General features: G+C 43.7%; 1 protein-coding gene across 1 annotated transcript in view; it reads right to left on the bottom strand.

Moving 5' to 3' along the window:
* Positions 1-5,551: 5,551 nt before the first annotated feature.
* The window catches only part of FMN2 (formin 2), an 83,254-nt gene continuing 72,228 nt past the window's right edge, over positions 5,552-16,577 (bottom strand). Inside the window, exons 18-19 of the mRNA XM_045576024.1 lie at positions 11,145-11,226; positions 5,552-7,044 (exon numbers count right to left, since the gene is read on the bottom strand). Of these exons, the coding sequence (XP_045431980.1) occupies positions 7,018-7,044; positions 11,145-11,226 (109 nt within the window). The 3' untranslated portion in view covers positions 5,552-7,017. The remainder of the gene's footprint in view (positions 7,045-11,144; positions 11,227-16,577) is intronic.

The raw sequence follows: 16,577 nt of genomic DNA, 5'->3' as shown, positions 1-16,577 counted from the left end.
TGCCCTTGACTGGAATCAAACCTGGGACCCTTGAGTCCGCAGGCCGACGTTCTATCCACTGAGCCACGCCGGGTGCGAAGAGAGAATTCTCCAGCTGTCCCCCCTGTGTTCTCCGCATCAGGAAGACGGAGCCGGGAAACCTGGAGACACCGCCACAGATGGAAGTCCGCCGTCCACCTCGCCGTCCCCTCAGCAGCCCGGGCCCCCCACCGCATCTCCCAGGAGCCAGACGCGTCCTGAGCTTTGGACATTTCCACACCCACTTGTGATGAGGCTCAGCCTTTCTTAATTTAAGTCCTTTCGTTTCACAGCGTCTCACTTCCTCTATGGATCGGCTTACCTGCCATTCAAGAGACTGAACCACCAATAAAAGCGATGAAACTGCATATGGTTGGCTTGCTGTTTGGATTTAAAAGGGATTTCATTGAACTTCCTGATAAGTCATTCAATTTAGTTCATTAATTGGGGCCCAACACGCCACCTACATGAGACTAAGGCATTCCAATTCACTTGTTTCTGAAGTTGGATGATTGATTTTTTTAAAAACACACAAAACTATTTTTATTGATTTCAGAGAGGAAGGGAGAGGGAGAGAGAGATAGAAACATCAATGAAGAGAGAGAATTATTGATCGGCTGCCTCCTGCACACCCCCTACAGGGGATGTGCCCACAACCAAGGTACATGCCCTTGACGGGAATCGAACTTGGGACCTTTCAGTCTGCAGGCCAATGCTCTAGCCTAGGGGTGTCGAACTCAATCAGAGAAGGGGCCAAAATCTAAAATCCAGGCTAAATCGCGGGCCGAATGGTTTACTGAACAGTCATAAACTGTCATTGTGATGGAAACGCAGCGGAGTGTAGTGATGACAGCGCGGTGCGGGCCACATTGCAAGGCCTGGCGGGACGGATTTGGCCCGCGGGCCTTGTGTTTGACACATGTGCTCTAGCCACTGAGCCACACCAGTGAGGGCTTTTTTTTTTTTTTAAATCTGTTGAACAAATCCATGCCACTTGGAAGTCAGTACTCAGTGGCATCCTCCTTACAGTCACAACCCAGAAATGCCAGCCTGGGGGTCCCGGACTCTCCACCTCTGCCCCTAACACACACACCTCTTCACTCGCCAAATTCTGCATCTGTCGTGCAGAGGGAGAAACCGTTTGACACAGGCCCGGAGAAACTGAGGCAGCAGCAAAGGGATCCTTGAAGGAGGTCCCTGAATTAAGGTGTGATGCGGGGATGGATATCAGAGCTCCAGAATGGGGGTCTGGGCTCCATCATAGGGGTCTGGGCTCCAGCGGCGAGATCTGAGTATCAGGATAGAAGTCCGGGCCCCGTCATTGATTTCAGAACTCAGGATGTAAGTCAGTGCAGCTGAGGGAGGTTCTAGGGCGGCCATAGAAATTGGGATTTTTATATGAAGGTCTGGGCCCTGAATGAAGGTCTAATCTTGGGATGGGGGTCTGGGACTCTCTGAGATGGGAGTCTGGGCCCCCCAGGATGGAGGTTTGGGCCCCAGGATGCACGTCTGGGCCCTGGGGTAGAGATCCCGGCCCCAGGCATGACGTCAGCTACCCGGATGTAGGTGAAGGCCCCGGATGGAGGTCCTGGTACCGCCATAGGAACAGGGGTCCTGGCCTTAAGGTGCTGTCCCTGAATTAAGGCCTGAATTGAGGTGGCCCCAGCCCTCCCGAGCCACACGGTCAAGGTCAAAACAGAAGCCCAGCGAGAGGTAGGTGGGGGCTCTCGGGGCGGGTGGCCAGGCGGGGGCCGGGGCCTCCACCTCGGCAGTGGGGTCATTCTAACGGGCTTGGGAGAAAGGGGTGAAGGCAGAACGGAAGCCGGGGTGTTGGGGTCCCGGAGGGGGGGTGAAGGTGGAGATGGATGAAACGCAGGAGGGCGGCCCGAGGCTGGAGGAGGAGACACCCCGGGAACGCACAGGCCCGAGGTCGGCAAACGGCGGCTCACGAGCCACATGCGGCTCTTTGGCCCCTGGAGGGTGGCTCTTCCACAAAACACCACGGCCCGGGCGAGTCTATGTGGAAGACGTGGCGTTAGAAGACGTTTACGTTTGAAAACTGTGGCTCTCCAAAGACATGTCCATCGTTGTGCTGTTGCTATTTGGCTCTGTGAACTCATGAGTTTGCCGACCACTGCCCTAAACACTTAAAAATTTTTTTTTTTTTACAAATGAGGTAGCAGCTGTATAACATTCTTTCAGGAAAAGGGTTGCAATGGGAGTCACGGAATTTATTCTAAAAGGAACGGGATTGTGTTGCTTTGCCAACCGGGGGCGTGTAATCAACCACCTGGGGATCTTGTTAAATCGCAGGTCCTGCCTGGCCTGCATGGTTCAGTGGATAGAGCGGTGGCCTGAGGACTGAAGGGTCCTGGGTTTGATTCCGGTCAAGGGCATGGACCTGGGTTGTGGGCTTGATCCCCAGCCCCATTAGGGGTGCATGTGGGAGGCACCAGTTGATGAGTCTTTCTCACTTCGATGTTTCTCTCTCTCTTCCCCTCCCTAACCCTGACCTATCTAATCCCATCAATCTAATCCCATATATCAAACCCTATATATCCCATATATTAAATCCCATCCATCTAACCATATACGTATATATACACATACACACACACACACACATATATGTATATAATCCCATCAATCTAATCCCATCCATCTATATCCTATATATAATCCATAAATCTAATCCCATATATTCTAGTTCCATACATCTAATCCCATCCATCCAATCCTATATATAATCCCATCCATCTAATCCTATATATAATCCCATCAATCTAATCCCATACATCTAATCCTTTATATCTAATCCCACCCATCTAATCCTATATATAATCCCATACACCTAATGCCATCCATCCGATCCTATATATAATCCCATACATCTAATCCCATTGAATTCACAAGCCCAGGATGTAGGACGATGCTGCTGACGGAGGTTCGAGTGGCACCATAGAAATTGGGGTTCTGACTTCAAGGTCCGGGCCTCAAATTATTGAGGAACTGGGATGGGGGTCTGGGGATGGTGCTCTGGGCCCCGGAGAGAGGTCTCTTCCCGGGATGGAAGTCAGGGCCCTGGCAGGAGGTCCGAGTCCCGCTATGGACACAGGGTCCTGCCGGGAGGGTCTGGGCCCCAAATTAAGGTGTGATCCTGGGATGGATGTCTGGGCCCCGGGGCAGTGATCCTGGCCCCAGGACTGAAGTCAGATACCCGGATGTAGGTAAAGGCCCCGGATGGATGGAGCTTCTGGTACCACCATAGGAATTGGGGTCCTGGCCTGAAGTTGTTTTTCCCTGAATTAAGGTCTGATGCTGGGATGGATGTCAGGGCCCCAGAATGGGGGGGAGGGGGTGTGTGTCAGCTCCATCATGGGCGTCTGGGCCCCAGGAGGGAGGTCCGAGTATCAGTATAGGAGTCTGGGCCCCATAATTGAGTTACGGACCCAGGACGTACATCAATGCAGCTGGGGGAGGTTCGAGTGCCGCCCTTGAAATTGGATTTCTGACTTGAAGGTCGATGCTCAACCACTGAGCCACACCGGCTGGGCTTTAAGGCCCCGTTTTCTGTAGAGGGCAGTGGGCAAACCACCGCTTTAGAAATGTCCTCATTTCCTATTCTTTCTGATAAGTCTTTTTACTCAGAATAGAAGGAAATACTTCCTATTGTTTAAGGAGCAGGGTCTAAAGTTCGTTTGTCATCAGTGCCTTCATTCTCTCCATCTTTTGGGATCTGGGCCCCAGGATGGAGGTCTGGGCCCGGGGCAGTGCTCCCAGCCCCAGGAGTGACGTCAGGTACCCGGATGTAGGTGAAGACCCTGAATGGAGGTCCTGGTACCGCCATAGGATTAGGGGTCCTGGCCTTAGGTTGTCCCTGAATTAAGGTCTGATCCTAAGATGGAGGTCTGGGCCCCAAAATGGGTGTCTGGGCCTCAGGAGGGATATCTGGGGTTCTGGGTAGAGGTCCTATGAACCAGCAGATCACGGTTTGATTCCTGGTCAGGGCTCAATTCCTAGTGTGGGGTCTGCAGGAGGCAGCCCATCATTGATTCTCATCATTGATGTTCCTCTCTCTCTCTCTCTCTCTCTCTCTCTCTCTCTCTCTCTCTCTCTCTTTACCTCTCTCTTCCCCTCTGAAACCAATAAGCATATATTTTGGGAAATAAAATGGGGCCTTACAATTCTTCCTTTGGTTGACTTCCTCCTCTTGTCCTACTGGGAACTTCTAACCCATCCCTTCTCCCGTAAATCTCTCTGCGCTGTGAGCTGTGCCAGGTCACCCTGACAAAGTGCCAAGGGCCCGGGCCCCATCCCGACTCCAACTCCTTGAAGGGAAGGAGAGTGTTTGATAAACTAGGCACATGGCACATCTTCCTAACCACCACCCCCACCCTTCCGGTTCTGCTGCTCAAAGCAAGACCGGGGCTGTGAACAAGGATGAGCTGGATCCTGTGTGGGGCGGGGGTGCTGGGTACCACATTATACATTGGGTGTCTCATCAAGGCTGGAGACTTGACACTTGATGTTTGAAAGTTCAGCAAACAAGGTTGGAGAGTTGTCCAAATATTTACATCTGTCGTTTTGTGTTGCTTTGCATTCCACTTTTGTGTGTGTGTGTGTGGTGTGGTATGTGTGTATATTTTTAAATTTTTGTTTTAGATGAGTACCCAGTATACAGTATACAACTCGTGTTACCATAGGCACCACATGTGTGTGTTCCCATGTGCTAGAAGGTGCTCTTTTGGTGGGATCTGTTTCTGGATGCCTTCTGGAGTTTGGGAAGCTACATTTTATTTTATTTTATTATTTTTAATATATTTTATTGAATTTTTACAGAGAGGAAGAGAGAGGGATAGAAAGTTAGAAACATCTATGAGAGAGAATCATCGATCAGCTGCCTCCTGCACACCCCGGACTGGGGATGTGCCTGCAACCAAGGTACATACCCTTGACCGGAATCGAACCTGGGACCTTTCAGTCTACAGGACGACACTCTTATCCACTGAGCCAAACCAGTTTCGGCACAGAAGCTACATTTTAAATTTCTTTTTTTTTTTTAAATATCCTATATAATAAAAGGCTACCATCTTTGTTGGGTTAATTTGTATAATCACTCCTGATTGGCTAGTGGATGTCACGAAGGTACGGTCAATTTGCATCTTATTCTTTCATTAGTGTAGATAGGCCTTTACCGCATATTCTGTACCAAATAAATTTCTGCATCTGATTTCTAAACGATTTCTCAGACATTAATATGTTGTTGTTCATACGTGGATACTACTTTTTTCTTCCAATTACAGTAGGAAAACTTCAACCTTTTTCAAAATATGCTTTGATGGAGCACAGTAATTACTTTATCTCGGAAAGCAAGCATTCATCAAATGCTTAACCATTAGCCATTGTAAATAAGAGCTTTTAGGAATCTTCACACAGAGATGGCCTCACTTCTCTCCCTCCCAGTTTTAAAAGCGATGGGCTTCACGTTGCCATATCCTTAGGCAGCATGCACACAATGAACATGGAGCCTTTCATTACTCATTTTATTTTCATATAAATTAACATCCTAAAAAAATTGAAATAGAAACACTAGATACAGTATTGCACATAGCGATCTTTGTTAAATGCCCTATATTTTCCTGGAAGAATATTAATATACACATTGGAAAGAGGGAAGGAGACAGGAAGACTACAAAATGACAACCAAAAAAAAAAAAAACACCCCACTATGCTTTCTCTACACTTAACAAACTCAGGTAGGAGACCATACTTTACATAAATACCATCTTAGTTGCGCGTCAGAACGCTCTGTTTGTGAAGTCACTTTCCACAATGGGCTTGCAAGAGCCATAAACTCTCCTCTTTTCTCTACAACCATAACCCCCAACCGACACCATTAAAATCATTTTCACAAACCACACCTGCTCCGGCGAGACAAAACCATCACAACGCATCATACGCAGACTGGAGGTACTTCCCGAGGAGTTCTCGATTTATTCTGTTCCCTCCGACATAAAATACAATCCTTTCCTGGGCTCCTTCAAATCATGAAGAATAGCATATTCACTTTACAGCTTTGAATCACCCGCCATCACCTACAGGGAGGGTCCCAAGGATGTCCAAGTACTCCAGCAGGTGTGTTTCACTAACAAGTTCTAGGCCGGTGCCGATCCAACCATTAGCCACGTCTGATAATTTTATTTAAATTCCTCCAAAATATTGGGTCATATTTTCTTTGTAAAAGGCCGTGGCAAAGTGATGGAGAGGCACACGTTTAGTTTTCCTTCTCTCTGCTACAGATTCGCTTCATGTTGGGTTTCCAATGACACTCTGATCAAAAGCCCTAAATAACCAAAACACCGATTTCTGCCTACATGAAATGATTGATGAGAAAGGGGTTTCCCTTCTGCTATATATATTTTTTTTTTCATTTTCTTCCCAGCAAAAATAGGATCATCTCTTTTCACAAATATATATTCATGGAGAGCAACTCGAGGAGTGGGGAGAGCCTTCCTGATGATAGATCAATGGTACTGAAATCTTAGGATAGAAAACACAGACGTAGGTGGGAAACTAGAAATGACATTTCAACCATACACCCGCACGCGGTCATGGGGAGCACTGGTTTTCCGTAGGAAGGACTCTCGCTGTAGAAGGAATATTCTCAGAAAAGTAAAATTTAGGTTAAGGGTGTAGCACGTTCAGAATTAATGCAGATTCTGCCTCCTCGAACATGCCGTCTCTGCCGGTTGGTGGTCACACCATCAACTTTTACAAAAAGAAAAGGTGTCAGAGTGTACACTGGTCTCCTGCTTTTCCACTCTCCTAGGGACGTCCAGTGAAGGCCAGCCGCCGGTCAGCGGTCTAGGAAACACAGAGGTGATGCGAGGGGTCAAGAAGAAAATGACGGAGATGGCGTGTTCCCTTCTGGCCTCCAGGTCGGCGGAATGTTCTGTAAGTGGCTGGAGGGTGACTCATGTTCATCCTGTTTTTCTTCGTTCAGGTTTTCATGCTGATCTTTGCTTTCTGAAAAAGAAAGGCGCCAGAGAAGAGTGAGAGTTAGAAAACACGAAGTTTTAAAATGTTTGGAGTTTTTAGAGGAGCCCAAACGAGACCTGTTCGTCTGGACCAGATTCTCTGGGAAAGGTTAAAGGTCAACCAGCCCATAGAAGGGGAAAATATATAAGTAGAATACGTTTCATCTTTTGGAATTTTCACCCAAGACAAACCACTCCATATTTTTTAGTGGAATCCAAGATTTTAAAATTTCATTTCTAATTGATGAGAAAGAGTGCCAACCCTTTTCTCATTCTTAGTTTCATGTACACTACACTAATAGGAAAATTGAACGGGCTATTGGTATTACTATTTAGTATAGTTAACCCCAGCATGATTGGGGTTAACTACTAAATAATTACTCTTCCTCGTTCAATACACTTAAAATCTGTACTTTAATCAAAATGACAGAAAAGAAAGTAAGCCATCATGTATTACTTGTCATTCTGATACAGAGAAGCTGAATGGAAAACAGCTTTTATTTCTCTAATTTTTTTTGCATTTGGTTATTTATTTAGGTATCTAGCTAATACATTATTATGCTTAGCTGATAGTTCAAGGCTCATTGTCTTGCTGTCCTGTCGTTTTTAAATTTTGTTTTTCAGTGATAGTTGACAGTATTATTTTATATTCGTTGTAGCTGTACAGCCTAATGTTTAGACAATCATACAATTTCCAAAGTGATACCCCTGATATTATAGTATAATATCCCCAAGGCCCATCCATGTTGTCACAAATAATAAGATTTTTTTTTTTATGGTCAAGGAATATTGCATTGTATATGTGTACTGCAGATGGTTTTGTAATCCACTCATGTATTGATGTGCAATTGGGATGTTTCCATATCTTGGCTACTGTAAGTAATGCTGTAATACCTAGGGGTGTATATATCTTTTAGTGTATTGGATTTCGTTGGATCGATACCCAGAGCTGGAATTGCTGAGTCATGAGGCAGTTCTATTTTTATTTATTTCTTTATTTTAGAAAACATTTCTTTTTTATTTTTTTAATTGATTATGTTGTCACATAATTGTCCTTATTCTCCCATTCCCATCCCAAACCCCTCCCTAGATATCCTCCCCCCCCCCCCCCCCCCCCCCCCCCCCCCCCCCCCCTGCCGCCGTTGTCCATGGCCACTGGCTAGGCCCATATGTATGCACACAAGTCCTTTGGTTGATCTCTTCCCCTTACCCCCATCCTCCCTTACTTTCCCTCTGAGGTTTGAGAGTCTGATCGCTGGTTCTCTTTCGCTGGGTCTGTTTGTGTTGTTCATTATTTCCTCTAGATGTGTGAGATCATGTGATCCAAGAAATACCCTTGTAAAAACCTAAACTGCTCATTTTTGAGGAATCTCCATCCTGTTTTCCCCAAGTGGCTGTACCCATTTGCACTCCCGGTCAGCAATGCAAGAGGGGTTGTCTTTCCTCCAATACTTGTGCTGACTGATTTATTGGTGATAGCCATCCTGGCAGGTATAAGGTGACATCTCACTGTGGTTTTAATTTGCATTTCTCCGATGATTCTTAATGTTGAGTGTCTTTTCATATGTCTGTTGGCCTTTCTGGAATGATGCCTATTCAGGTCCTTTGCCTATTTTTTAATTTGGATTGTTTGTTTTGTTGGTGTTGAGTTGCATGAGTTCTTTATGAATTTTGTACATTAACCGCTTGTCAGATGTGTCTGTGGTGAATATTCTTTTCCATTCGGGAGGTTGCCTTTTCATTTTGTTGATGGTTTCGTTGCTGCGCAAAACTTCATAGTTTGATGTAGTGCCATTTGTTTATTTTTTTTCTTTTGTTTCTCTTTTCCAAGGAGACATAATAGAAGAAAAAAAAAATACTGCTGCCGAAACCGGTTTGGCTCAGTGGATAGAGTGTCGAACTGCGGACTGAAAGGTCCCCGGTTCGATTCTGGTCAAGGGCACATAGCTTGGTTGCGGGCACATCCCCCGTGGGGGGTGTGCAAGAGGCAGCTGATCGATGTTTCTCTCTCATCGACATTTCTAACTCTCTATCCCTCTCAATTCCTCTCTGTATAAAATCAATAAAATATATTTTTTTAAAAATACTGCCAAGAGAAGCGTAAGATATTTGATTGCCTATGTTTTTCCTAGGGTTTTTAGAATTTCAAGTTTTACATTTAAATCTTTAACCTATTTTTGATGTATTCTTATGTATGTTTCCATGTATGTGTATCTTTTTCAATTTCTTTCTTTGGTGATTTATAATTTTATGAGTATAGGTCTTTTGTCTCCTTGGTTGAATTTATTCCTAGGTATTTTTTCTTTTTGGTGCAGTTGTAAATGGGACTGTTTTTCTAATTTCCCTTTGTGATAGTTCATATTGTATATAAAAATGCAACTGGTTTATGAATATTAGTATTATATCCCTGCTACACTACTGAATTTATTACTGAATGTTGTGTAAGTGGCTAGAGGGTGGGTCGTATATTCTTTAGGACTATTTATATGTAGTATCAGGTCATCTGCAAATAGTGACCTTTTTTCTTCTTTCCAAATTGGGTGCCTTGTATTTCTTTTTCCTCTCTGATTGCTGTGGCTAGGACCGCCATATTGAATACCATATTGAATAAAAGCGGCGAAAGTGGACAACCCTGTCTTGTTCTTGACCTTAAGAAAAACATCTGTAGTTTCTCCCCACTGAGTATGTTAGCTGTGGGTTAGTTTGTCATATATGGCTTTTCCCCATTGAATATGTTAGCTGTGGGGTTGTCATATATGGCCTTTATTATGTTGAGGTACAAACTTTGCAGAGAGCTTTTATCATTCATGAAGGCTGGATTTTATATAATTTTTAATAAATGCATTTTTTATATGATTTTCCCCCCTTCATTTTGTTTATGGGATCTATCACATTAATTTATTTGTAGATATTTTACCAACCTTTCATCCCAGAGATAAATCCCAACTCAATCACGGTGTAGGATCTTTTGAATAGATTTGCTAATATTTTGTTGAAGACTTTTGCATCTATGATCATCAGGGATATTGGCCTATAACGTTCTTTCACTACAGTGCCCATATCTGGTTTTGGAATTAGGATAATGCTGGCCTTGTAAAATGAACTTGGAAGCCTTTCCTTCTCTTGAATATTTTTTTTTTGAATAGTTTGTGAAGGATAGGTGTTAATTCTTCTTTGAAAATTCACCTGTGAAGCCATCTGGTCCAGGACTTGGGAAGGGAACACAGCCTGGACTGAAGTCACAACTCTTAACTTTTTCTAAAGAGGGCTATTTAGCCATATAAAAACCCGAGTTGCTTTAATATCTTTTCCACTTAGACTGTGCGAGGCGAATCCAGTTGAACATGTTCCCATTTTAAAACCTACCCCAACTTTTCACCTAAAAGAGCATCATTCCCTTAGTCTGTGGCACCGAGCGATAATCCCTCTCAACTTTTGGCATAACATGGGCCATGCCACAAGGTCACGAGGGAATACTCATCGTTGGCACTATGCCCTCCCCTCCAGGGTGCCAAACCTGGCATTTTCTTTTTAAGGACGGCGTGGGCAAGGAGGAAACTTAGAACAGCTTGTCCAACTCCGGTTACTGACTGACAGCTGTTAAGCAGCCAGCTGTGCAGAGACGTTTATGGGGACAAACCAGCTGTGAGCCCTCTGGTCTGAGCAAGGAACACCTCGGCACTTGGCTTCTCCCGCTGTGGTTCAGGTCCCAATGGCACGAATGCAATTCTCACAGCCAGCCTGGGCTTAAGTGCAGCCCTGAGCTGTGATGAAGAGCGTGAAAGATCACCCCCTTACCCCATTCCCGCTGGTACACCCATAACCACATAGAAGCAGTCCGTAGGTTTATCTTATTTCTTAAGCTTGGAATGCTGAATACTGAGATTCTTCTTAGTCTCTTGGGCCTAATGAATGCCCTCCAGAAGAAGAAATTCTTTAATTTAGAAACTCATTATGTATTCAAGCTTAAGAGGAACATCATTAAAATACTCCGTGTTTGTCTGTATTGATATTTGTATGTCCACACAGTGTTCAAAAGCCAAAGGGGAAAAAATCACAGGTTGAAGAACAGAAAAGCGAGGTACTTACAATCCCGGAGTCGTGTCTCGGCTTTATTTTATAAAGCGACTTTCCCTTCTTCTGCCTACACACCTCTTCCGCTTCTTTTACTCTGGGGGCGGGGAAGAAGACATGGGCATTTGTTAATGTGAACAAAGTCCTACACGGATTATATAGCAATTCACCTTATAATTGGTGACCAAGCATCAACGCATTAAGGGTTCGAATTATTGGAGGAGAAAATACACAGACATGTCACCTGACATTTGATTTAAAAATGTAGGACGGCATGAACAGACTGTTGAACCTCAGAGGGAAGGCAGGGGAGGGTGGGTGGGAAGAGATCAGCCAATGAACTTGTGTGCCTATACGCATAACCTGTGGACGCAGACATTGGGGTGGGAGGGCCTGGGGGATGGGGAGAATGGGAGCAGGCTGGAAGAGTTTTATGTGGGGGAGGGGACACTTTCAACAATAAAGTTGATATTTTCAACATAAAGATGTTAAAAATAAAAAAAAATACCTTTTTATGTAATACTTTCAACAATAAAGACGTTAAAAATATATTTAAAAAAATAAAAACATAGACTGTCAGAGCTAGAGGCCAATTCATCCAGGGGCTCTTAACTTGGAATCCAAGGATGCAGAATGGAATAATATACAAAAAGATAAAGATTTTTATGTACATATTTCATCCTATATTTAAAAAGTCTTTTATACAAGAAAGTATATAAAGATGATCTATAATATATACAAGACAGCAAAGAAAAACTCATTTTTCATACTCAGATTGGCACCATTACATGAATAGGGCAGGCACCATATCATAAACCCAGCAGCACTAAAATAATTAAATTAGCAGCATCACCTAAAAACTCAACAGCTTACTTAAAACAAGTTCAGATCCATTTTCCATGGCACATTTAGACCCATGCATGAAAATCCATTGCACTGAATACTTGGGTAGTTTTTTAAAAATGGAATTTCATCAAGCATGGGAACTCATCATTTCATTGAAAACAGAAAGCAGGGAGGGAACGATAATGACATTCTCATACCACAGGACTGTCTTTTCAAACACGCACGCCAAGGAAAACAGTAATAATGCATTTGCCACAGGTAGCGTTAAAAGAGGATGTTATTTGGCGAGTAAGTGCTGGCTTTGCTAGGGACGTTGGGCAATTTCTTAATATCCTGATGCCACTGACCTTGACTTCCCTCAAACGGCAAAAGGGATATACATGTAATATCACAGTATTACTATTATTACTACACAGAGTGGTAGCAAAGATTTTTTAAATTTTTATTTAAAATTTCTTTCCAAAAACTTAAAATACTATAAACAGCGATGCAGGTTTATTTCCAAGGTTCCATAGGACATCTATAAACTGGAATCCCATTAATAATATAATGGGGTATCATAGGAAGAAAAATAACCTGCCAGATTAATGATATTGTGTTATTATGGTTTACTCTGGGGATGAAAAAAATTGAAGTATTTCTGAAGGAAGTAAAAAGGCCATGACATTTTCATAAAAGACTCTGAGTGTACATCTGGAAGATTGTTTCGCCAAAGAAATGGATTGTAAATATCCTCCTTGAGTCCTGTGACAAAGGGGCTAATGAGAGAATTCATTTCCAAGAGAGCTCAGTGAATCTCTGCTCTTAAACAACCAAATGCAACAAATAATTCAATACAGGAGCCACAAGGCTGACGGGAGAGTTTACCTTCAAGTGCGACCAATGAAAGTAACTCCCTGAGAACATAAGATGCCTGTGGGGTTGCTATTGTTAGCAATTCCAGAAGATGATGACACTCCCGTTGCTAACACTTTTCTGACTTTCCACCCAGGCCATAAATCGCCTTTAATCCTTCCTCCAAACATTTGAAGACAAAAATACATCCTTGATAGCCAACCAAGGACTGCCGAGTCCCCATCTTCCTCTGAAGCCACGATCAGTCAATTCACAATGAAGTCTCTTTGGACAGGGAATTAAGGAAACCTTTTTTCATAGCCAAAATCCAGTAAATTCCCTCTTAAACGGGTTTGGAGCGCTTTAAAATATTTGGGGACGTTTATAAAAATGGACGTCACACACATTTAGATCACCAGAGAGAACCATGGATCAGCTGCCTCCTGCACGCCCCCTACTAGGGATCAAGCCTGCAACCCGGGCAAGTGCTCTCTACAGTCTGTGTGATAAAAGACCCAGCCTTCCCCAACCTCAAGTCCACCGGCTGCAAATGCAGAACCATAAAGTTCTTCTCGCCTATTGATTTCAGAGAAGATGGGAGGAGAGGGAGAGAGAGAGAGAGAGAGAAGCATCAATGATGAAAGAGAATCACGGGTCAGCTGCCTCCTGCACACCCCACACTGGGGATGGAGCCCACAACCTGGGCCTGGGCCCTGACCAGGAATCAAACTGTGACCTCCTGGTTCATAGGTCAATGCTCGATCACTGAGCCACGCCGGCTGAGCTAACCAGTCTTTTAATTCTTTTATTTTTAGAGAACTGAGTTTCCCAACTATCTTTCTGGAGATGCTTTCTTAATCTCTTTTCTTAATTATTGAACTTCCCCTCTAATGTTATTTTTCCTCCCAGGGCCCTAATCTCGACTCTGATCTTGACTGTGATTTCATCGGAAATCTCCACTTCACAATTCCAACTCCCCTTTCTGCGCTGAAAACTCCAGACCGGCACGTCCAGCTCTGGCCTTCCCAGCCCCATGCTCCCAATCCTGGTGGACAGCAGTCTCCTCTCTCTCACCGGGGCCTTGGCCAAGCACATAACAGGTCACCCTCTGAGCAATTCCTCTCCCTCTCCACCACCCTCTCCGTGCATATGCAAATAGTCAACAAATTCTGTTATTCATTATTCTTTAATGATTTTAAGATCTCTCATTCCATTGATTTTTATTGTTGTTGTTTTTGTCCATCTTCACCCGTGGATATTTTTTTCCCACCAATTTTTTAAAGAGCGTGGGAAGGAAGGGGAGAGACACAGAGAGAGAAACATTGATGTGAGAGAGACACATGGATCAGCTGCCTCCTGCACGCCCCCCCTACAGGAGATCGAGCCTGCCATCCGTGCATGTACCCTGACCAGGAATCCAGCCGTGACCTCCTGGTTCCTAGGTTGACACTCAACTTACTGAGTCACTCTGGCTGGGCTAAAAGACTAAATCTTTTGAAACTCTGAACATGTAAATCATGGCAGTTTAAAATAATTTCTGAAAGGAAACTATTTAGAAAAACTGGCCGCATGATTTATCGAATGCCGGGGAACAAGCACTATAACGGGACACATTTTGAACTCTATTCAAGGAAAAGTAGTAATGGAAACACAATGGGCTTTAGTGTTCATCTCTGAAAGAGGAAAGCACGTAACACTGTCCAGAAAAAACACATTCTCTTGATCCTAACTTCCAGGAGGAATTCTTGACGCAGCTCTCAAAATAAGAAAATGTGAGCAACGGTTGGTACAAATCTAAAAATCCAGAAGATGGAGAAATTTCTCCAGGGGCCTTTAAAAACAAAACAAAACAAAAAAATCCTCCATATAAACTAATATTAATTTTCAAACTTGAACCTAGGGAAGACATATTTCTGAGGACATTTCCAAAAACTCTAGGACAGTTGGCATATCTCCTTCATTATCTCAAACTAGAGGCCCGGTGCACAAAATTCGTGCGAGGGGCTCGGCCCTGGCATCCCCAGCTTTATCCAGAAGGACGTCTGGAAGGTCATTCGGCTGTCCAGTCTAATTACCATATTACACTTTAATTATTTTGGACTGCAATGGTCTCAACTGAACAGCAGTCAGCAAGGGGTTCATCTAGGACAAGAACTGGAAATACCAACGCTTCTGTACTGGTGAAGGAGGGAAATAAATTCCCTTCTGGGATCGGATGAGTGAACAGCAGAGTTCACATTCCACTGTGTAAATAAGGAGGCTGAAGTATATCCTGTCATACCAGGAGTCCCCTTCGTCCACGATCTCCCACAGGAGCTTAACGCGGCATCCGAAAATGTGGACAAATCCGGAACATTCCAGTTAGGACTTTTTAAAATGCTTAGGTGGTCATCATTTAATAGTCATTTTAATAAGATATGTATGTTCCTCCACTCATTAGAAATTTTAAGCTTCTGACCACATTTTTCATCGCTCGTTTGAAATCTCTGATTTAGAAAAAAATAAATAATAAAGTTTTGCTTTTCTACCGGATCATGTAGTTGGGACAATTTGCATTCTATATATGAGATGTAGATTAACATAGAATTCACAAGAGTAGCTCAACTGAATTGTCTTTTTTTTTTTTTTAAGTCCTGTAAGAATGGGCACGTTCTTCCTGTATATACTGAGGATTTTTAGATTTCCCAGTAAAACAGTGAAATGACACTCCTCTGTCACACAAAACGTCATACATGATGGCCAAAGCTATGACAAAATTATATTTGACAGCAAACTTCATCTTTTATTACAAGAAAACGGTGCTTGTGACTCCATCGGACATTTTTCATGCAAACATCCTTTTCTGTTTACCTTTCCTAAACTGTACCTTTCCTCTCTCCACCTTAAGATATTTCCTGCATCTCAGGGATTTTTATTTTTGCAAATGGCCCAGAAAAGTGTTTGATCAAGGGAGAGATCAAGTTAAGATTCCCTGGTACACACACATGGTGTATGTTTGGATACTTCTCCGGCAAAGACAATATGTACGAATAGCTGAGATGTTGTTTTTTATAAAAGACTTTCTTTGGTGAGGACCTCTGGTTTAGAGAGAGTTTATCACATTTCCTCCTTGTAAGACTCATAAAAGAGTCAAACAAAGCCACTTGTACCGTAATGGTGCAGAATTATGCAAGAGGAAGAACGGCTTAATTAAGGAGTTAGATGTGGGAGATACACGAGGCAGAAATGGGATCAAGGAGACAAACACGCATTAAGGGAGACCAAGGGTCACAATTTTCCCTCTACTGGATTATTCCTAACTGGCCAAAGACATGCTGCTTATCCCACCATCAAAAAAATAAATAAATAAAATTCCTGCATCCACTTCCCCCTTGGCCAGACCTTTTCTCTATGACCCTGTCCTAAGTATGAACTCCTCAAAAAAGTTGCCTATAACCCTGGCTGGTTGGCTCAGTGGATAGAGCATCGGCCTGTAGACTGAAGGGTCCCGGGTTCATTTCTGGTCAAGGACACGTGCCCGGGCTGCAGGCTCAATCCCCAGTAGGGGGTATGGAGGAGGCAGCCGATCATGGTTCTCTCTCATCATTGATGTTTCTATCCCTCTCTCCCTCTCCCTTCCTTTCTGAACTCAATAAAAATATTACAAAAAAAAAAAAAAAAAAAAAGTTGCCTAGCATCACCATCCCCACTTGCTGTTCTCCCAACCAATCCAATCCAGCGTTCGTCTCTCACCACGTGAGAGAGACTACGCCTGCGGATGTCACCAGT

The sequence above is a fragment of the Pipistrellus kuhlii genome, unplaced genomic scaffold (genome assembly GCF_014108245.1).
Source record: "Pipistrellus kuhlii isolate mPipKuh1 unplaced genomic scaffold, mPipKuh1.p scaffold_m20_p_72, whole genome shotgun sequence".
NCBI lineage: Eukaryota > Metazoa > Chordata > Mammalia > Chiroptera > Vespertilionidae > Pipistrellus > Pipistrellus kuhlii.
The sequence above is the reverse complement of the archived record's forward strand: the minus strand, read 5'-3'. Positions and strand labels throughout refer to the sequence as shown.